Raw genomic sequence first — 22143 nt, 5'->3', positions numbered from 1 at the left:
TTTCCCCAGGGCTGCCAACACAGCCATTTCCCGCTAAATTTAGATTTAAGAAACGACATTTTAAATAATTCGGTTAATTTAACTATGTATTTATCAGCTACAACGAGCTTGTGCCTATACATAACGTCGTAAACAATTAATAACCATTTAAATGGAACCTTGTTAGTCGATTGTTGTAAAACCAATCAAGCTGCAAGTTAATGTGGATCAATACTTGATATTTAAGTATTATCTTTGCACCAGATATCAGCAGTTCAATTTTATTTTAATTAATTATGTATTAAAATATACAAATTTACCAATCTAGAAAAATATTAAAACCGGTATTCCGTTACCAGAAGCAGAAGGGATATAAGGAAATTTGTTCTACTCAGCTTGTTTTCCAGAATTTTAAAAACTCAAGAACTGTATTTTAGCACATGTAAGGTTTTTAGTATTTTAATATATATCCTTACTCCCTTTCCACATTTTAATGTGCCTGATCCCATTCGCACATAATTGCCAATGATCGTTATACATGCCAAATTCTCAGTGACAATCCTCCAAAATTATATTTTTAACAAAATTGCGAATTAGGTTATGCGGTTCAGTCATAAAGCTTTAATGCTATCGAACTACTTATAGACAAAACTGGAGAACAAACATTTATTTTTTTAATTATCCGTCTATTAAATCTATTTAACGGACGATAGATAATAATTACCTAAACCTGACAGCCCTGCCAACGCGCGTGCCTCTTCTTCTTTATTTTCTGCCGCTTCAGAGTTGCCACCTGTTTCCAGGAAAGCTTTTTGAACTGGCGTTTTGTTTGTTTGGGCTTAAATTAATAATTAAATAAATAAATGGAGGACATTTCGGTGGTGACTAAGCTGTGCGACGACAACGTCCACAAACTCCAGGAAAATCTCCGCTCCTTCCAGCGCGAAGTGAGCCGCGTTCGGAAAGTGCTCACGGAAAGATGGGTAAATGTGGACCGCCGAGACAGGAGACTCATCGCCTTACATGACCGTTTAGTGCGCAGTCTCAGCGATGTGAATGCCTGTGTCATCCAGCTGAACCTGAACATAGAGCTTAACCGACCGGACGGACGATTCACGGCCGACGACAAGTCGGATGACTCCTTTGATGACCTCTACCCATCAAATCGTTTGATTCAAAAAGCCATCGAAGGGCTTGGTTTTAATAAACCAGATGAACAGCCGCCCGAGCCGCCTTTCGCAGAAAAAATGCCGGAAAGTTCCATGCAGGTTGAGCCTGCCTCCACCGAAAAGTTGCCGGAAAGTTCTATGCAGCTTGTGGCCGTTGATTTATCGATGGTTCCAGAGCCCATGGTGGAGGCTTTCTTTCCGGACGTTCCACCGCCGCCGCCATTTCCTTCTGTAATTGTTCCAAAGCTACCCATGATAGTCGTCGAGCCGCCAGCACTTCCCTCTGCAATTGTTCCAAAGCTACCAATGATGGAAGACAATGAATCCCCTCTGGCTTCCAAAGAGTCCTTCCAAACGATCAGCCATGATATCTCCAACCAAAAGTCCATGACTGAATTGCAGATTGAAGAGAAAGCAGTGGTCGTCGAGCCTCAAGTATATTCCGCTGTTCCTATAGAAAATCAAGCGACGCCAACAGCCAACCAGGTCGACCAGTCTCCTGAAGTTGTCATCCAGACGACCAACAATGATATCAGTCACGAAATCTCCAAGAAAGACGATGAATTACAGATTGAAAAGCTCTCAGTGGCCAAACAAATGCCATCTAGCTGGCTTATTGAACCCTCTTCGGATCAGGTTACTACTTCGCCACCACCCAAACGATTCCTCATGGCTCCCAAAGGCGGCACCCAGACGACCAGCGATGGCATTTACAAGCAAATCTTGAAGAATACGGCTGCTTTTCCCAAGAACGCCGTGGTCTCAGCCGCCTTGGTGCATGTGAATGTGGCGGGCAACTGCATATTTGTGGCCAAATTTGATGAGAGCTCAAAGCGCATTAAGGAGATGCTTAAGGGACAGGTTCTACTGCAGGAATTAGAGCAACTGCCCGACTACGGTGACATCTTTGCGGTTTACGACAGCAGCGACAATATAATTACTCGCATCACCATCAACAACAGCTCCGAGGGAGGAGGCTATGATGGCTATCTGATTGACTACGGCGAGCACATCCACCTGACCGGTAACGAAATCATATTCGAACTGCCGGACGACATCAGGTGCCTGCCAGCGGAAGCCATTAGATGCAATTTGACCAATTGCGGTGTCGACCAGATGAGTAGTTTCCTCTATCAGATTGTTCAACTTCGTGTGCACGAAAACAATGGCATTGGTCTGGTGGTGGAGTTGATCGATGAGAACAAACCAGACTCAAATGAAAATAAGACCGACATTGAATGCCCTGCTAAACTAAGCGAGGAAGACATGGCCATGTTAAATGAAATTGAAGAGACCACCAGCGATCCTCTGAAGGCAGTGCTGGGCTTTAAACCCACGGACGAGCAACGCATTTGCCGGCACTACGATCCCAAGTTGAATGGCTGCTTCAAGGGTAAGTCAATAAATACTCTCATTAATTAAGATAGAATTTTCTACGATTATCACATTTTTGTATGTTAACAACAAACCATATTTTAAGTTTTATAAAACTAAAATTAACACTAAGGCTACAGTCAAAATGAGATTGGGGTCCCTAAATGCTATTGTAAATCCTCACCTTATTGTACTTTCAAGGTAACACCTGTCGTTTGGTCCATGAACCCTTTGCACCCCATGGCGCAACAAAGGATGTGGAGATAGCTGGAGCTCTTCCGGAAACTGTCTTTGACACCCCAGTGCCTCACAAGGTGGGCAGCAGTGCCCGCATCTTGATCACCTTTGTTAATAGCCCCACCGAGGTTTATGCCCAGTTTGTGGACGGATCTGCTCCGCTGGTGTGGGCCAAAAAGGATGTGCCCGAGGTGAAATGGAGCTTTAAGCGCAGACCCCGCATTCTCGACATTGTGCTTGCTCTCTACAACGATGACTGCTTCTATCGCGCTCAGATTATCGATGAAATGGACAGGGAGTACAAAATCTTCTATGTGGATTACGGCAACACTGAGTTCGTGTCCCTGAGCAGTTTGGCTCCCTGCGAATATGCGGAGAGCTTGAAGCCCCATCAGAGCGTCAGTTGCCAAATAGAGGGAGTCGTAAGGTCGACATTTCTGTCGCACCAGATGACATTTGAGTGCGTCGAGTACCTCAAGAGTAAGCTGCTCAACAAGGAGATGGATGTGAAGCTGGTGAGTCGTCTACCGGATGGCTTTCTAATTCGTTTCCTAGGCATCTATAGCGATGTGCCGCGTCAGCTGGTTAAACGCCGATATGCTCAGCCCAGCAATGGGATTCGACGGAGCCTCGCAGATCTCGATAAGTGTACGGCAGAAGAAGATGCCAGTGATATCTGATATGCTCACTGCTAGTTCTGTTATATTTTTTGTTTTTAAGTCTTTATCTTTAATTTTTTGAAGTGCCTCTTAAAATCTATACTAAAATTGGCGATTGGCCATAACTGAACTGAACCACAGCTAAACTTATTTGTTTTCATAGTCTTAGGATATATATAGGCTTTGTTAAACATATGATTTTGAATCATTCCATTGCGTATCTTAAACTAAACTACTTACCTTAAGCTTGTCCTTTTTCAAACGCGATTTAAATAGAGTTAAGCTCAAAAGTGTAAAATATCTCAAATGACGGATATTTTGTTTATTATGAATATGTTTTTTATGTTTTTCATTGCTGACGATATTCTAGTTTTACTACCTATATTATGAAACCTTTGTTAATTTTTGTTTTGAAGATTTCTTAAGTAAACTCTTCTTGAATCAGTGTTAAACCTTCAGTTAGGCCACGTTGAAAACGAAATAAACTGGCTATGTGCCAACACGTTATCCACATGTCAGGTCGCTTGATTAATGTTCCGTCTTGGGGCTGGTCCAATTATGAGCGCGGAACAGCAATCGGCAAATGACAAACACAAAACTGTCTCGGAACTAAAACAATAATAATAATTGCCTTTAATGTGCAAAAGCAAAAAATCAAAGGACACCGTTGTGGACCTGGCAGCGCGGATCTGTCGGCGGGGTGCTAATAGATTATGCCGCAACGATTAGAGAGGCAATAAATAACACCTGGCCGGGATCCCATGCGTGTTCGCTCCGTATGCGCATATGAGGACAACAATGACGACAGGCGCAGGTCCTCCTTGTGTCCTCCGTTGTCCTGGTGTTGACAATTTAAACGGTTCGGCCAAAAGGGTAATGGGTCTAACCAAGGGTCATTTTGGGGCACAGTTCGCCGGTCATGAACTGCGGATCATAACCAGACCTACATAATTGTCATACTGAAATCAGTTTCGGAAGCATTTCCCCTAAAACACCTGCAACATTCCTCATGCGAGTGGGCCAACCCCCGGGAATAATTAGCCTGGTTAAGTGTCAAAAGGATGGCAGACCGCCCGACATGTGTTCCCAACATAATGATGATGATGACCACCCGCACCAAACCACCCCGAAACTTGGATTTGCAGGAATTTTACTAGACGATTACAATTTCGATGGAGTGTGTGTGTGTGGAGTGTTCGCGCTGCTCGAGGAGGAACTGAACTCAGTAAACGAAATGGTTAACGCAACAAAATGAACAAGAGGGATCCCCCGACCTCAGTAGTTGGATCCACGCTGGGTGCAGTGTCCGCTGGAGATGGATCCGGGCTCCAGGCTGGGGCAGTTGACCTTCTGCAGCTCGGCAATGCGCTGCCATGTCATGTTGAAGTGGCGCACGGAACGCGCATTGGAGAGCTTGGCAATCGGTCCCAGAGTGCGATAGCCGTTGGTAATGAAGCGTATGAATCCCTTGGCAGTAAGATCCAGCAGGGCGGTCTTCACCTGCGACTCCAGATCCCCGCAAGCAAAAGGTCTGACGAGGGAGTAAGTAGATTGCATACAATAATATTCACATGAGTATAGCAATATAAATATAAATAGGTATCTGTGTGTTAAATATGTAAGAATATAGAAAAATAAACTTACAAACATTTAATAAACAAGAAGATAATTAAAAGTCATGACCTCTATAAATCACCTTACTTAAGAATTAAAAATCAAAATCAAATATCCAATTTTGAATGAAATTAATAAATATGGATATTTTTAAAAGGGGTTAAATAGCTTACTATTTAAGAAATGCAAAAATATTTTGGGTTTAGCTTTAATACTTGGGTTTGATCTTTATCTTTATTGAATATCTCCCAGTCTGACTTACTCCTTCTCCAGCATCTCTAGGATGTGCTCCTCGTGGATACCATTGCTGTACTTGGGATGATCCTGGAAGATGCGCACCATATCCAAGATGTACAGGGGCAAGTTGATGTGGTAGCTGTTGAATGGGAGCCGCAAGGTGGTGGGCTCACAGTCCGAGATCGTGCTTTCGTCACACATTCTTTTGGTTTTAAGGGCGATATTGTTTTGCGTTCAAACTCTATGGAGTTCTCAGGTAAATAAAATTGTGGGGCAGACAGGGCGAAGCCTGTGTTTTGAATATATGTACATTTCAAGCTGAGCCCACTTGGTCATGTCCCAGGACATTGGTGCTAATGTCATCCAATTAAAGGTGTCATTAATGGTTTGTCCATCGCGGGTCCCCGAGGTTTGCTCTTCAATTACTGGCCAAACAAACGTCGGAACAATTACATGTTCGGCTAGCTATATTACCTGGTAATTTGTCTAACATATAAATAGCCTGTGTCCAAAGTGCTCCTCCCAATGCATTAGCACGGTCTATTTGGGGTGGGGTCAAAAGAATGGGACTCGGTTCATAGATTTTGGTGGCTTAGTAAAACAACTAATACGAACCGATTACAATACATTCTGAACATATTTTTTGTAACTCTCGCGCTCAACCCTTTGAATGATATTAGACTTCCTTTAGTTTTCAGACATGTCACTCTGGCACGCAATCCATTATTCCTGGCCCAAAACACCATAAACGACATTGGTAACAGTAGCATGACAGTCAAAGGGTTAACTATGGCCCAACTTTTGCCAACAGATAATAAATTAGCGCATACATTATGAAACGTTATAAGGATGCGACTTCCGGTTACGGGGAATGGGAAACGGAAAACGGAAAACGGGCAATGGAAATCCCCGTGGCTCAAACTGCCAATTTGCCTCGGCAAACAGGTGACACTTTCTCAACCCAAAATGGAACGGGTTGAAGAAGACACACGAAGAACATTTACCTATCGATGGTTATACGTGTGGTTTTGTGGGATTTGTAAGGAGCATATCAGGCAACATGCTAGTCCTTCGATTTCTAGAGAGTCATGTTTGATCAAATTGAAGTTGGGCAAACTTTTTGATGTCTTGATGTTGTAGATTGGCTAAATCGGGGCTACCTGACATTGCACTTTTTGGAGTGCAACTAATGGAGTAAAAGGATATGTTGTGGTTGTGGCATACTGAAATCGATTGCGCACTGTAAGAAAATTTTTTGAAATTTCAAAAACATTGGAAATTTTACAAGATTTTTTCTTAACCAAGCGCGCAGAATCGATACAATTCGTGCTAATGAAATATTTGTATTTTATTTTACTGGAACTACTTGTTATCAGGTCAATTTAAATGTAGTTTGACATACAAATTAACCATATGGTTTCTTTTCGCTTTCATAAAAGCTGCGCCATGTCCATATAGATTTCTCAATTTGATTATAATTTCACATAAAAATAAACCAGATGTTGACCAAACAAATCTTATTCTGTGTAAAAATTCCATACATTGTGAAATTTATAACCTTAAGCAAAGAAAATTACAATCTCATCTAGTTTTAAAATGAAACTTTTATAAATACAAAAACATATAAAATCGGAATTCAAGACGCCGATTTCAGTTGGTTTATTTTTCGTGAGTGCAATAACTTTGGGGTTTCCACCACGCCTCTTTCGGACTATTACCACTGCTTACCGTGGAAGTTCCGTCTACAAAATGTCGGTCGATAGCCACTCGTCCACTCTCATTGGTCAGCGCCGGGGAAATCCTTCCCATTTCCGCCCCCACCGCATAACAGTTGGCCAACTCGAAGGGCCAGGAACTGGACTGGGGCTTGTAATCTGGCTAACCAGTTATATGAAGTCCTTGTAACCGGGCAGCACAAATAAATGCCAGGCGGCCCGGGCCAAGTGTCATGTATTTGACGAATAATTACCGTCAACATTGCGTGATTGGTTGAATCAGCCGGCGAAGCAGGGTTGCGGCTGGCTTAGAATTAGCCCCAACTGTGGGGGGTTGTGTGACAAGAACCTATAATTACCGGGCTTAGGCAGGTGGTCGCTGGCAGGACTCGGGCCATAACTCAGTGCGGGATTCAGACACTCGGCGGCCGTTGGCGCGAACGGAAGTCAGCGAAGAGGATGCACTCGCCCGCCCAGTCGCCCATTCTGGATGTCACCGACACCGTAACGCTGCACTCCGAGTTGGACGCCGACCTGGAGTCCAAGGAGGCGCCCTCCTACTCCTTTCCCGTTCCCCAGAGTCTCCGGCTGCCCGGCCTGGGTTTTCCCGGAATGATCGGTGCCAAGAGATCCTCCGAATCGCTCCCCGCCTTCGAGTACATCGCTCCGCCAGGTCACGCCCTCCAGTCCCTGGAGTTTCCGCTCATGGAGCTCAATCGAGTGGGCATGATCGGAGGCGGAATGTTTCCGGGCTTCATGCACCGGCGGGTTCGCGGCGAGAAGCGCCCCATTCCGGAGGCGCAAAAGGACGCCAAGTACTTCGAGAGGCGCAAGCGAAACAACGAGGCTGCCAAGAAGTCCAGGGATGCGCGTAAGATCCGCGAGGATAGGATAGCTTTCCGGGCGGCCCTCCTGGAGCAGGAGAACTCCATCCTGCGGGCCCAGGTCCTGGCGCTCAGGGACGAGCTGCAGACGGTGCGCCAGCTCCTGGGAGCCACGACCGCCGGCGGCATGTTGTCCATGGCCAGGCAGGTGTGAACTACTATTGAAAAGGACACAGGACAGTTGTACATAAAAGTGAAGTGGGTTTCAACGAATTTTTGTTAGTAAATGTTTAAAATAAAGTTCTAAGATTAAATGTTTGCATAAATAGTTAAAGCGTTTTTCGATAAGTTCGCGTTTTTAATATTTTAAATTAGGCAGAAAATTAAGTTTTTAAATTCTCAAACGTTAGTAACGCATATCTCTTACTCTAAACTTTGGTTTTTCTTACTTCTTTGTTAAAATAAGTAATCCATTTATGCGGGTTTTTACTTTTATAAAATCAAAACTATAATGAGAAAATATCCCTGTAGAAGTAAGTAATTATCTTATTTTAGGGTAGAATCATAAAATGTATTTTAATATATAGGTAATCCAGATATATAAACAGAATAGAAACTATCTAAAGTTCTAATATTAAATGTTTGCATAAATAGTTAAGGCGTTTTTCGTTAAGTCCGAAATTGGAATATTTAAAATTAAGAAGAAAATGCAGTTTTTCAATTCCCAAACTTTAGTAACGCTTATCTTTTACTTTAAACTTTGGTTTTTCTTACTTCTTTGTTAAAATCTTATTTTATGGTAGAATCATAAAATGTATTTTAATATATAGGTAATCCAGATATATAAACAAAATTGGAACTATCTAAGCTAGCTGGTGTTGTTAAAATGGTCTTCAAATGTGTACCATTCGCAACAAACATTCAAACAGAGGTTGAATTTATGGTCAAGTCTTTCCAGTTTTTGAAAATGATGTGAAAAATGTGTTTTTTGTAATACCGAAGAATTGAAAAATAGGAATTTATAAACTATTGAAATCGGTTAGGCGAGATCGACTTTATTTGCATTAAAAATTGGGTTAACAAACGCAAATACAAATAGTTAGAAAATATATAACAAGCTAGTAGTCAAGTGGGTGCATTTGCACCTTTCCAGCCGAGTCCAGGATGAGCAGGTTCTGCTCGTGTCCAGAACTTCGAGCACCTGCGATGTCCGTAACTTTGAGGCAACCCTCCGCCGGCTGTCCACTGGGCAACTCCCTGTCCCGGTAGAAATCGTAGGTGCGCACAGTACCATTGGTCAGGGCGGAGAGTCGCCAGCCGTCGCTGGAGAGGATCAGGGCCTGGACGAGGTGCTGGCGCAGTCCACTGCCGCTGAGGAGCAGCTGCTGGTCAAACACTTTCAGTTCGTAGGAACGCCTGGGTCGCTCAATCAGCTCCAGAGCAGTGTTCGGCCGGGGTTCGTAGCTGGGATTGGGATCCACCTGCTGGTCGAACGATCTTCGCTCGTTGAGTATGATGTTCTGAATGGCGCAGGACTTGCCCGTCTCGGGATCGGGCTCAGCAGTGGCCGGCGGATGACCGGTTTTGGGCCTTTGGTGGTTCTTCTGCCGCTGCCTCTGCCGCTGCCTCTGCCGCTGATTGCAGTTGAGGATCATCACGGATCCGTTGGACAGGCCCACGGCCACATAGTTCTCGTTGGATAGGACACACAGTGAGGTGGGGAACAGGAAGCGACTCTCGTTCACAGCGATCCTCGAGAAGCGTTCCGCCTTCAGGCTCCGGGTGCAGCAGAGCACAAAGTTCCGGTTGGTGCACACGTAGATAAGGTCGCTGCCGGTGTCGATGCTGGTGAAGCGCAGTCCCTGCAATCCCTGGCCCTGCAGGGCGGTGGTCAGTGTCTGCGTCTCGTTCAGCTCCCTCAGCAGGTCGTCGCTGTAGATGTTGCCCTGGAACAGGGACTTGGTCTTCTCGTAGGCACTCTGGTGGCTCTTCAGCAGGCGTCGCTCCAGATAGCTCCTCAGGTCGCAGCTGGCGCTCTGCAGGAGCTTCACCCGCGCCCACGGAGAGCTGAACTCGTTCCTGTTGCTGGAGGAGGCTCCCTCAACCAGAGTCCACATGGTCAGCAGGCCAGAGTCGTTTAGCGAGGCGTACTGCAAAGGAATTGCTATTATCAGTTTTTTGTAGGGAGTTCATTTTTTTATGCAAAGCTTAGTCCTAATAATTGATTTATGAAGTAATACGAAAGTAAAAGTCTTTATAATTGAATTATGATGTAAAACGAAAGCTCATATTATAAGATCTGAATCAATTTATGTTGTTAATATAATGATTTAAATCCCTAGTTCCATTTACAAATGCATAAAAATGGGTGGATATCGCATTAAAAAAACTAAAAACGACCACATTCGTTGGCCAAAACCCATTTTTATAAAGTTTTTAAAACCAAAAATGTTATTTTGGAATGCATTAAAAGAAGACCAACCAAGGCATTGCCTGAACTAAGATTATTTTCCTTAGTTTTTATTACAACTCCGCTGCAAAACTTGTTAGCTATTAGTCAATCACATTTTCTTATTGGATATACATATATAAACAAGAGAGAACGCTATAGTCGGGTGCCCCGACTATCAGATACCCGTTACTCAGGTAAAGGGAGTGCGAGGGAGATGGAGATAGAAACTTTGATCACGCATAACTTTTTAACGAATGGTCCGATTTGAAAAATTTCTCCTACATTTCGATAGGTATTGATAAACACAATAAAACTGCATTTTTACTTTTCCGAAATATTTAAATTTTTAAAATCGTATATAAGCGATTGTGGGCGTTAAAGGGGGCGTGGCACCTTTTTGAAACAAACTTGCGCTGCGTAGGAACTCCTAGAATCTGCATGCAAAATGCCAATCTTGTAGCTTTTATAGTTTCCGAGATCTCAGCGTTCATACGGACAGACAGACGGACAGACAGACGGACAGACAGACGGACAGACGGACAGACGGACAGACGGACATGGCTATATCGACTCGGCTAGTGACCCTGATCAAGAATATATATACTTTATAGGGTCGGAAACGCTTCGTTCTAGCTGTTACATACTTTTGCACGAATACAATATACCCTTTTACTCTACGAGTAACGGGTATAAAAATATTAAAGATATTGGATCTTGTATTTTCGGAATAATTATTAATTTTATTTATAAAGGCTGCCTATATAGCTAAAAATTGTGTTATTTATTCGGAAGAAGGAGTTTCAGAAGACCCCAAAATACCAATCTTCTTACCTGAACTTCCTTGTAGGCCGTCTGCACTCCTCCAGCTGCAGCAATTCCTCCACTTTTATTCTGCGCTCTAAAGCTGCGCACATCCACCACGGCGCCCAGATCCATGGCATTCAGCCCCTGCTGCTGCTGCTCCACCATGGGCACCACCGACTGGGTGGCTGCAAAGTGGGTCAGGTGGCCGTCCAACTTGGAGCAGTAGCTGTGTGTCTCGCGCAGATCCCACATGGCCACACTGCCGTCCCTCAGTCCGGCCACCACGATATCCTGAGCCTCGGTGGAGAGTGCCACCCGGCTGACTTCGGCCCAGGTGGAAAGCAGACGCAGGGGCTGGCCGGGATTGGCCAGCGACCACACCATTAGCAGGCTGGCGAAGTCCTCGCTGTAGACGTTGCTGTCCTGCGGACATTCGTGGACGGTCACCACTAGTTGCCCGTTCCCGGAACTGCCAAAGATCCGGCGGACGGGGAGAGCATTAAGAAGTCCAGTCTGGAGAGGAATATTCCGTGGACTACTATCTTGGCCTGCGTTTTTATTGCCCTCCAAGACCCTGCCCATGAGTCGAGCGGCCTTGTGCAGAAACGTATTCAGACGCTCCAGATCCGTGGTTTTGGCCAACCTCCTTTGCTGCAGCTGCTGGGAGCGAGCCTGCTCCACGCGATGCAATTGCTCCAAGCGAGATATGCTTATTTCGTAGTCATCCGTCGACTGGGAACTCGATGGTTGCTCCATCTCCGCGTCGCCACTGCAGCTGAGCACCAACTGGCCACCGTAGTGGGGTGGATGCTGTGTCCAGCTGCTCCGGCTGTGCACCTCCAGCGTCTGGCACTCCCCGTCCATTTGCGGCGACTGCGTCTGGGTGGCCAGCTGGCAGGCATTCAGCTTCCCGTAGCTCTGCATGAATCCCTCGTAGCTCAGGGGCTTCATCTCGAACAGGTGGTAGTTGAGCTGGTCGAAACGCAGCTTGGCCATCAGCTCCTCGCCGCGACGACTGATCACGGGGTGGGACACGAATCCGGAGTAGCCGCCGTAGTACACGTTGGCCTCCCCACTTCCACGGGGCTTTTCCACGCCGGTCGTGCTGATGCCGGAGTCCAGCTGCTCTGAGTTGGCCATCGAGCTGGTATCGAAGCTATCGTACTGGTTCTGCGCGGACTGAGTGCTCAGGGGATTCCTGCGTTGGTGCATGTCATAGTGGCCGGAGTCCAGTTTGCGCTCCTGATCTCTGTCGCGTTGGATCACCGTGATGGGATTCTGTGTGGGCTCCGAGTCCTCTTCCTCCTCCGGCTCCTCTTCCACTTCTGCCTCGGAGGATGAAGGGCCTTCTGGTTCATCTGACTCTTCCTCTCCTGGTGAACTGGCATCCGTTTCAAAATCCGATTCATAGGACTCAAAGTCATCGGAGTAGTGATCGGAATCGGGCTCTGGTTTTTTGGCTTCCTCGAACTTCACTTCAAAGGCCACAGGCTGTTTTACAGGCGCCGATTCCTGGGTCTCCACTTCGCTCCGTTGCTTGGCGGATTCGCGCTTCAGGACCACCACTTCCTCGGGCTCCAAGGTGCGCGTGAAAGTTCTGGCTCGTGCGGGAGCAGCAGGGGCATCTTCTCTGGCAGCAGGAGGGGGTGATATCTGCTCCTCCTTGGCCTGAGCAACAGGTGAATACCGCTTTGAACGAGGAGTGGGCGATTCCTTCTGCTTTGCCTGCCCTCTTCGCTTTTGCGGTGGCGAAGCGACCGTAACACTGTGGTAAGTGTCCAGAACTGCATTGGGTTTGGATTTGGACACGGACTTGGGCTTGGACTGCGAGGGTGTGTTTGTGGTGGTTGCTTGTCTGGCGGTGGCACGCGAAGCTCCTGGGGACGGAGTGGTCCTTTTGCTCAAGGGTAAGGATTCCCTTTCCTTGTTTTTCCCCGTGCTCAATGGCTTTTTGCTGGTCGAAGGCTGTGCTGTTGTTGTGGTTTTCTTGGCAATTTTTTCACCTTCCAAGCTTTCCGGTTGCCTGGGCAGTGACCTTCGTTCCTTCGATTCCCTTGTGGTCGCAGGACCACTTGTTGCCGGCGATTTGGAGACCTTCCTGGGCATTTCCGTTTTGACCTGCAATTTGAATGGATATTTGAAATGATAACGTGCTTTGTTAGTTTCACAGCACTGGCTTTGGGAAATTAACAGCACTGGCATTAATCCAAACAAAAGATTTTTTTCGTGTGTGGCGATCGGTTCGTTTATTAGTTTTAATTGAACTCAGTTACATATTTACTGCATTATTAACATGCTGCCGTGTGCTCTAATTGGCAGTAAAGCTTTTGCTGGAACTAAATCAAGGAATAAACTGTGTGCTAGGTGTTAATGATAAAATGCAGGTTTGTTTGCTTTTTGTGAGAGCGGTGAAGTGAAAATAAGTCTTCAAAAAAAGTGAAATCGCTATCAGCATACTAATCAACTAAAATGTGTAATATATGTGCTTTTGGTTTCTGCCATTTTGATTGCCTTTTTTTGAGCTTACGTTTTTGCTGCTCGTTCGCGTCGCATTTTTGGACATTTTAGTAGCAGTTGCTACTTTGTAAAGTGCCTAATTTTATTGCCAAATAATAGGAGTAAATGTCGAGTGCCACGTAAATTAAATCAATCGTAATGCTGTTCAGTTGTGACATTTTTTCCTGTTTCCTTGGCAACCTAAAGTCCTTGTACATAGCAACAACAAATCGGCCAGCAATAACACAGCTGATTGGTCAGTGCTGCAAAAGGCTGCCGTTTTTAAAATCAACTGGTAGTCAACCTACCGATTGTGATATCGATAACTCTCTATCAAAAGTAACCGTCCTTTAAAAATTCAAAAAGTCATTTTGGTGATATAGCTCTGGTTGAAGCTTTGTTATTCTTAACTTAAGTTTAGCATAATATCACAATAAATAAGATTAGATTCGAGCTCGGTACTAAGACGATTTACGCCACAGTGCGAAAAAGGAGCAGAAGATCAAAATCCAGTAATTATGGCTGAATCTCGTGGCTCCACTCTCGTCATTGCTTTTGTAGTACTGGGTGTTGGCATACCGATCGTAGATGGGCTCCATCACCCGCTTGGCATTATCGCGGTGCAGCTCCTGGAGGCCCAGCAGTCCGTCGGTGGTGTCCCGGAAGAGCACATCGTTCTGCTTGTCGAAGATGCCGAAGAGGGTAAAGGGACGCGTCTCACTCTTGTACTTCCTGCCGAACAACTGATCCATGTCGCGCAGGGAATTGTAGATCTCATGGTAACGCGTCAACGAGGAATTGTGGGTCATCAGGTGGCCGCGGGTGGTCCAATGCAGGTAGCAGTACTTGAAGTTGGAGCGTTTTTCGATGCCTCCATAGGGGCACAGCACGCGGAAGTCCTTGTGGCTGCCAGTCTTTAACCAGTTTGCGGTGAGATTGCCACCCACATACTTGTTGTACACATCCGAACTGAGGAAGGCCACCTCGGCGCCCTCGGAAAGGCAACGCAGGGCGCCCTCGTCGCCCTGGTAGTGCAGCGGGCACTTCCTGCCCTCCTCCGGATGCCACAAACAGGAGTCGCGGTGGAAGAAGGAATGCAGCGAGTGCACCTTGCCCGTGGCATTCACTATCGTCTCCTGGACCGACAAATGGGCAGCTCCCTCGTAGGAGGGCAGGCAGGCTCTGGCTCCCTTGAGATCGTTGAAGCTCTGGAACTTGGCATCCTTGTGCACCAGGGCAATGGTCACATACCGATCATGCATATCCGTGGCGAACTCGTACAGCAGCGGCACTAGATTGTAATCCCGCTGGGCCTTTACCCGCGTTTCCTGATCCACCAGAACCACGTCGGCGGCCTTGAACTTGGTGTCGTCCAGGCACTGCAGCACGTCCGTGGTCCGCACGCACTGGATATTCGGCTGGACACCGTACACCTGCGAGGCCTCCTGCAGCCAGGAGCACTTGATGTGCTGGATGATGGACGTGGTGCATACGACTATCGAACGCGGCGGATTGCACTCCGGGAAGCTGTATGCCGACTGGAAGGCGGGAGCCTGGTCCAGGTAGTCATCAATGGATATCACATTGTCCAGGGGGACGGTAAACACGTGGTACGTCTCGAGGAGGCTCAGCAGAGCGTGCTGCCAGCTGTCCGGCTCGTCGTGACTGAGGCCAGTGACCAAACGCTGGATTTGGGCAGCATGGGTGCGGCGGGCAGCCACCACGGGCCAGGGCTTGGCCACCCACACACATGGTTGGGTGGCGTTGATGGGCTGCAGGTGGCCATCCGGGCAGAGGTAGCTGTACTCCGAGGGGTTCGCCTGCTCCGGAACGCCGGAAAACTAAGTAAGCAAGAATTTAAAACATATTCTCCAGCGAAAGGTATTCAAGACTTACCCCAAAGTGACTGCGCACATCGTCCAGTCGAGCCCAGGCCACGTTGCCACCTCCACTGGTCAGACAGTAGAGAGCACCACGTCGCCCCCAGTGCTTGTCGTTCTTGTCACAGTTGTGGGGATCATAGCACATCTCGCACAGCGAGGGATAGCGACTCTTCAGGACGCGATCCTGCTGGGGATCGGGCACCCAGGGACCGGCCTTGCAGCTGGGACCAAAGAACTTGGCCGAGGAGGCAATCCGATCCTCGGTGACGGTCAACTCGGGATCGCAGGTCTTGGACACCATGGCAGCTTCAAAGTACTGCAAGATTGTGAAATTAGTTAAGAAGACATCGGGAAGATGCTAGGGGGATCACCTACACTGGCCAGCACCTCCGTCCAGTGGTTGCCCAATCCGTAGCCCGGGTGACACAGCTTGGCCCCCCGCAGATCATGGACCGTGTGGATGTTGGCCCCATTGTCCACCACAGCCACTATTTCGTACTCAAAGTGCGACTCGTGCGATCGCAGCTCGCTGGCCACCAGAATCTCCACGCTGGCCCAGCGGGCGGCCACCAGGTCCTCCGAGCTGAGCACTCCGAAGTGGGCAGTGCCCTTGTGGATCCGACGCACGCAGTCCAGCCGGTCCACGCCGATGACGCACTCGATGTTGCTCTTGGCCTCCAGCAGCGGGCAGAACTTGGGGGTTTTCCGATAGTTGCCATGCGATTCGACCACACAAACCCGCACTGTGGGAGGAGGAGCAAGTGAATACATTTAGTTTGGACATCTGCTTAGTATATAATCCGCTAAAAAAAAACCTGTTACCGGACGCGGCATTAATTATGATTATCTTTGTATTTCGGTCTGTTTTAGTGTCTCTCCCGCATGCAGTTTTCGAGAAAAGATAATTATCTTGGGGATATTTATGTTTTTGGAATTAAAAATTCCCCTCAGGTGCGTCAGTTGTCGGGGAAACCTGACCTGAACAGGTTGAATGCATTCGCAGAATTGGCATGAAGTCGCGACAGTTCTGCGATGGACTGCTTTTTGGGCAGTGGAGCACGCGCTCCAAGGTCGGGACTGGTTTTGGTTTTCGATCGGCTTTTTCAGGTGTGATACTGACTCTCCAGCGGGTTTTGATTACACCCGGTCGAGTGAGTGCCCAAGGTCAGCTGCTCTCTCGCAGTGCACTTCGAATTAAAGATCCACGATAGGCGGTTTTTTACGCGACTTTTGATGGCTAATTGCGGGAATTTCAATCAAACATCTTTATTTGATTGATATTTTAATAATCTTACAAAGATATTATGAATTAAGTGAGGATAGGGGTATATGTACAGCAGTACAGCCACAATGTTACTTTTATTCAAATTAACTAATAGTCATTAATATTTAAGAACTTGTATTTGTATTAAACAATCTTGCTGGTGAGGTAATATGCTTATATTTTGAGCTTTGAGAATATTGGAAATATATAGGCATATTTTCGTAGTGTTATTGGATTACTCGAGGTTATACGTTGGTTATATTTAAATTTCTTCTATAACACAACGATTTTTTCCACTAAAATAAAAGTCTTTAACTAACTAACAATTTCCGCGATTTGAATTACCGTGTTGCACTAAATAAAAAAGTATCTTAATCAAGCTTAGAATGTTTCTATTAAGTATAAGCACTCCACAAGCACAATGTACTTTAATTTTCCCAATTTGCTTTGTTTTTATTTTTATTTCCAGACGAACACAGATCCGCCCCCCAATCTTTGATCAACTTACATTTGCCATCATCGGGCGGTTCCACAGCCACGCACATTGATATTGATAAGAACGAGGCGAACAGCCCCACCAAAACCGATGTAAGCCACTGCATTTCTGATGGCGTCAACCGCTCGTTAATCGCTAATTGTCACTCGAGATCGGGATTAATTCAGTTAGGCTGTCGCGTTGAGAACAGCTTGTAGTTTTATATAGAGATGCGAAGTGCAGGCTAGCCAGCTTTCGAGCCCCAAACCTTTCGCAGTGGAAGATCGGCGGCGACTGAGTTCAGCCCTGCCAGATGCCAGCGAGTAAAACTCGATCCGAGCTATCCGTAAGCTCAGGCTGCAGAACGAGATCGCCAGTGAGCAGCGGAATAACAATCAACTACGCACAGCTGGTGACTCAAGCGGGGTTTTTGGATAGCATTCTGATTGATTAGCACCTTTCGAGGAGGGGCGGGGCAATGAGCCCAGGGGATTACCCAGTCTGGAGGCCCAGTCTCTTTGGGCTGCCTCCCCGATCTGCAGTTTATCAATGCGACCTTCACTTAGGCATACCCACCATATGTTCGACCGATTCCTTATCGGCCGACTCGACTTATCAGTCGCCATACAAACTGCAGGCGTTTGAGCAATTTCTTCAGTCTCTGTCCGCAGTTCCCGGCGACCGTATACAACTTGATCTCAGCTAAATCGTTACTGGTGGGTGGTGTTTAATCGCGTGCACTGAAATGTTCAACAGATAATTGAAATTGTTCACAAATAATATATTCCTTCCCGATTCGCAGTGCAATCTTTTTGTATGCAAATGATTTAATCACCTTTCGTCTAGTGAAACATTCCTATGGCTTCCCTGTTTTCACCTAAACCATTGTTCTGTTTGTCACGCACTTTGTTTTTTTTTTAGTAACTCTAGGGATTTCCAAATCTTCAATTTGTGTTTGATTAATGATCGGTTTTGGAAAGTTTTGGCCAGCCATCACTTTTGGGTTTGCAAATTGTAATTTTTTCTGTGTCAAGTTGACGAGTAATTTGGTACCGTAAACCGGTTTTTATCTACAAAGTACATACAATATCGCAAGTTTTATTGAATTTACACAACACGCAATAACTAATTAAGTTGAATCGAGTTGAAGAGGGGACCTACGACATGCCTCAAAGGCAAATTTATTATGGCAGGCCCTAAAATCTTTATCACACCTCCGGACTTAATATGTCCAAGCATTATAATAGTTTTAGGCCGGGAGATAAGATTTAATATGCTTTGACTTATCTCCCTTGAACTTTTATGTTGCAGATTACAGCTTTTCTATTTCGTCTGGCCCGGCGTCTTATCACCGAGCGATTAGATACCATTTAGCAGTCTGTGATTTACATCCGTATCGCTGGCTATTTACAGACTCATCACCAGACGACAGATCCCCACGAACGTCGAACGGCGAACGACGAGGTGCAAAAAGTATGATCTTGTGTGGGTAGGAACACCTTTAGACTGAGATTGCATGGAGACATCTAAACTGTGATACTTTCAAGCCATATTTTACAAACTGGACAATGGTGCGACTCAACAGGCGCCTTCTCCCCATCAAGGCACATTTCTTCTTTTTCATGGCAGGTGAGTTTTATAGCAGATAAATTGGATCCGCAATCAGAAGTGATTTTGCAATAATTGAGTGATTATAATCAATTCTCGGTATTACTTCACATCTTATCAGTGACATTATCGAATATATGTTTAGACAATCTAATGAAATATTAGCAAGCTTTTGCCGAAAATAGCCTTGAACACTATATTTTTAACTTATTTGAATATATTTAAAATTAAGAGCTAATTCAATCAGATTATTTTATTGTTTATATTCTTTTTATTTATCTGATTTATGCACTTTTAGCTATGGGACCCATACTGCCACAACTGCCGGTGATTGGCAAACAAATCGGTGTGCCGCCGGACGTAATGGGATACATAACGGCTGCCTTGCCCATACTCTATGTCCTGGCCAAACCCCTTGTGGGTTTCCTAGTTGATTATTTCACGGTGAGACGAGATAAACTATGCAAATAAATTCAGTTTACAATTAAACTCATCCTTCCTTCACAGAACCTGCGCAAGTTTATCTTCATCACTCTTATCCTGATCATGACACTGGCTTTTGCTGGTTTCTACTTCCTGCCCGACAATGCCCATTTCATCCCACTGGAGGATGGCAGTGCCAAGTGGAATGTGTCGGTGCTGGAAACTCCACGCGATTGCAGCCCCATGATCTACTCCTCCAGCGCATTTTGCCAAACCACTCATCAGGCAAAGTGCTTTCAGGGAAATGAAGAATTTCCCGCCCTGATTGTGGCTCACGAGGCGGGTCTTAATCTCAGCCAGAATCTGCGCCATGACAACGAGAGCCATCACCTGTGCCTCACCCAACCTGCAACCAGTGAATGGACTGATGCATCTTGTGAGGTTCGACCCGTGGACAGTTGCATCTACGGAGCCGGCAAGTTCTGGCTTTTCGTGTGCCTGCTCTGCATCGGGATTGTTGGCTTCAACGTGACCAACTCAATATCCGATGCCTGCTGCTTTGACCTCCTGGGCGATGAGGAGCAGGGAGAGTACGGAGCCCAGCGAGTGTGGGGCACCATTGGCTTTGGAGCCACGGCCCTGCTAGCTGGCATCGTGGTCAACTGGTGGACCACGGATGCGGTGAAAAGTCTGACGCCTGCTCTAATCATCATGTGCGTGTTCAGCTTACTGGATCTGTTCAGTGTGTCCAAGCTGAAGCTGCCGAAACTGGGTGGTTCCGAGTCCATCTGGAGCGATGTGTGGCAACTGGTCCGTAAGCCACCAATCCTGATATTCCTGTTCTTCGCCACCATGGCTGGGATCATCGACTCCTTCATCATCTACTTCATGTTCTGGCACTTGGAGCAGGTGGCCGAGGCCACTGGCTATATGCACCAGATCAAGCTGATCGAGGGTCTGGTGGTGGCCGCCGAGTGCCTGGCCGGCGAGGTGCCCTTCTTCTTCTACAGCGGCAAGATCATCAAGAAGCTGGGCTACGTTCACTGCATGAGCATGTGTTTCTTCTTCTACGCCGTGCGACTGTCACTGATCGCCTGGATCCCCAATCCCTGGTATCTGGTCGGCGTGGAGCTCTTTTTCCAAGGCATCACCTATGCCTTGTGCTACACCTGCATCGTGGCCTACGCCTCGGCGGTGGCTCCGCCGGGAACTTCGTCCACGGTCCAGGGATTGATGGCTGGCATGGATGATGGGCTCGGATTCTCCATTGGCTCGCTGATCGGTGGTCTGATGTTCAAACGTCTGGGAGGACGAGAAAGTTTCAAGTACTTTGCCATCGCTGCCATTTGCACCTGCGTGGCCCACATTGTGGTGCGACCCACCTCCAGAAAACGACAGTTCCTGCCGAAGCAGGGCTACCAGCCGCCCACGGAACAGGAGATTAAGCAGCCGCCAGCTCAGGAAATGCAGGAGATCCGTTAGAGACTAAGATAAGTAGCCTGTACCGACTTTGTTGCATATTTTTGTACGCTTTTTCGGACATTAAAACGCGTTGTCTAAAAGTTGAACGACTTGGAGCTCGGTTGATTGTTCCATTGTTGGCGCACACGCCATTTCGAGTGCGCCAGCCCCTCCAGCTGTCAATAATGGTTATATAATACCTGTGCACAGCACAAAAGAACCCATTGAAAGTGAAACTGGGCCCAGGCAGATGCCTCGCTTAAATGGCGAGTGATTCCCACTCCATATATTAACGAAACTGGCCCGATCGGCCTGTTCCATGCTCGAGAATCGAAAGTCTGTTACGGGTTTGACACTGATCAGCAAAACTGAGGTTCCGGAATTGGAACAGGCTGAAAATTCGAACACATTATAAAATCTCTTGAAACTTTTGATCGCTAGGGTGATTTTATATCTATTTGATTTAAAAATCTAAAGAACTTATAGATTCCATTAATGTCATGCACTTTTTTTTTATTTAGGTATAAAGTTTAGAATATCTTTTGTTAAATTCGCACAATGTGTGCCATCTTTCATTCGATTCAAATGGTAATATTGCTTAAATTGATTTTGCTAAAGAGCATTGCCATTAATTAGCATTCTGAACCTTGTCGCCTAGTGTTCATAATTTATGCTCGAGTGTGGGCCACTCTTCAGAGCTGTCCGAATGAGTGGTTGTAAATATTAGATTGGCCCAGGCCGGAATCCCGCATGGCTATAAAAGCCCAAAATTCCAATTAGAGCGGCGCATTGTTTCCGAAGATGTGGCCCATTTGGCTGCTGCTGTTCCTATCATTATCGCTGGCCAGTGGTCGCCAGGTGGGCAAATGCAGCTTGGCCCGGAGGCTCTATCGGTACGGAGTGCCCTACAACGAGCTGCCCGATTGGCTGTGCCTCGTGGAGGGCGAGAGCTCCTTCGACACCAAGGCGATCAATCCCTCCAACGTTGATGGGTCGGTGGACTGGGGTCTGTTTCAGATCAACGATCGCTACTGGTGCAAGCCGGCGGATGGGCGTCCCTCCAACGATCTCTGTCGTCTGCCCTGCCGGCTGCTGTTGAGCGATGACATCAGGTATTCCATAGCCTGCGCCAAATACATCAGGAAACAGCAGGGATTCTCCGCCTGGGTGGCTTGGAACAACCGCTGTCAGGGCGTCAAGCCCAACGTGAATCACTGCTTCCGGCGACGGTACAGAAACTCGGGTTGAGCAGCCAAATAAATACAGATCAAAAGATTTAAAGGGTTTCAATTATCCAGAATAAAGTAAATAGAAACAGTTGGATATTTCTTACATTTAAAGTTGTTATAAATGTTCTTCTATACCACAAATTATTTTACCTCATCAATACATATGTGGAAATCAATTATTTAAAGTAACTTTTTAAAATTGTAACATGAACATGGCACATTTTATTTTGCAAAACATAT

At 46.4% G+C, this 22143-nt stretch overlaps 7 protein-coding genes across 8 annotated transcripts; 4 read left to right on the top strand and 3 right to left on the bottom strand.

Annotated features, from left to right (window-relative positions):
• The first annotated feature begins 770 nt into the window (after nucleotides 1-770).
• Nucleotides 771-3931, top strand: LOC108049365. Its single transcript, XM_017130520.2, has 2 exons — nucleotides 771-2541; nucleotides 2724-3931. Exons 1-2 carry the CDS (start codon nucleotides 843-845, stop codon nucleotides 3437-3439), a joined length of 2415 nt encoding a protein of 804 aa, XP_016986009.1. The 5' UTR covers nucleotides 771-842; the 3' UTR covers nucleotides 3440-3931.
• Nucleotides 3932-4550: 619 nt separating this feature from the next.
• LOC108049336 lies at nucleotides 4551-5561 on the bottom strand. The gene is made up of 2 exons (XM_017130476.2): nucleotides 5295-5561; nucleotides 4551-4949 (listed from the first exon to the last, which is right to left on the bottom strand). The coding sequence occupies exons 1-2, from the start codon at nucleotides 5468-5470 to the stop codon at nucleotides 4694-4696; spliced, it is 432 nt and encodes a 143-aa protein (XP_016985965.1). The 5' UTR covers nucleotides 5471-5561; the 3' UTR covers nucleotides 4551-4693.
• Nucleotides 5562-7443: 1882 nt separating this feature from the next.
• LOC108049338 (D site-binding protein) lies at nucleotides 7444-8022 on the top strand. The gene has a single exon (XM_017130478.1). The coding sequence runs from the start codon at nucleotides 7444-7446 to the stop codon at nucleotides 8020-8022; it is 579 nt and encodes a 192-aa protein (XP_016985967.1).
• A 904-nt stretch (nucleotides 8023-8926) lies between these two features.
• Nucleotides 8927-13842, bottom strand: LOC108049319. Its single transcript, XM_017130460.2, has 3 exons — nucleotides 13592-13842; nucleotides 11092-13182; nucleotides 8927-9958 (listed from the first exon to the last, which is right to left on the bottom strand). The coding sequence occupies exons 1-3, from the start codon at nucleotides 13625-13627 to the stop codon at nucleotides 8927-8929; spliced, it is 3159 nt and encodes a 1052-aa protein (XP_016985949.2). The 5' UTR covers nucleotides 13628-13842.
• LOC108049357 (major facilitator superfamily domain-containing protein 6) lies at nucleotides 13302-20781 on the top strand. 2 transcript variants are annotated; one of them, XM_017130507.1, is made up of 5 exons: nucleotides 13302-13448; nucleotides 17177-17295; nucleotides 18596-18811; nucleotides 19089-19234; nucleotides 19298-20781. In XM_017130507.1, exons 3-5 carry the CDS (start codon nucleotides 18751-18753, stop codon nucleotides 20693-20695), a joined length of 1605 nt encoding a protein of 534 aa, XP_016985996.1. In that variant the 5' UTR covers nucleotides 13302-13448; nucleotides 17177-17295; nucleotides 18596-18750; the 3' UTR covers nucleotides 20696-20781. The 2 variants fall into 2 exon arrangements, with proteins under 2 accessions (XP_016985996.1, XP_016985997.1); XM_017130508.2 differs by lacking the exons at nucleotides 13302-13448; nucleotides 17177-17295 and adding an exon at nucleotides 17837-17898.
• Nucleotides 13930-17710, bottom strand: LOC108049356 (transferrin). Its single transcript, XM_017130506.1, has 4 exons — nucleotides 17216-17710; nucleotides 15819-16186; nucleotides 15457-15759; nucleotides 13930-15401 (listed from the first exon to the last, which is right to left on the bottom strand). Exons 1-4 carry the CDS (start codon nucleotides 17307-17309, stop codon nucleotides 14022-14024), a joined length of 2145 nt encoding a protein of 714 aa, XP_016985995.1. The 5' UTR covers nucleotides 17310-17710; the 3' UTR covers nucleotides 13930-14021.
• A 694-nt stretch (nucleotides 20782-21475) lies between the features above and the next one.
• On the top strand, nucleotides 21476-22102 carry LOC108049334 (lysozyme P). The gene has a single exon (XM_017130475.1). The coding sequence runs from the start codon at nucleotides 21476-21478 to the stop codon at nucleotides 21920-21922; it is 447 nt and encodes a 148-aa protein (XP_016985964.1). The 3' UTR covers nucleotides 21923-22102.
• The last annotated feature ends 41 nt before the right edge of the window (nucleotides 22103-22143 follow it).

Source organism: Drosophila rhopaloa, unplaced genomic scaffold (genome assembly GCF_018152115.1).
Source record: "Drosophila rhopaloa isolate 14029-0021.01 unplaced genomic scaffold, ASM1815211v1 contig_115, whole genome shotgun sequence".
Classification (NCBI taxonomy): Eukaryota; Metazoa; Arthropoda; class Insecta; order Diptera; family Drosophilidae; genus Drosophila; species Drosophila rhopaloa.
This window is presented reverse-complemented; position numbering and strand designations above follow the sequence as displayed.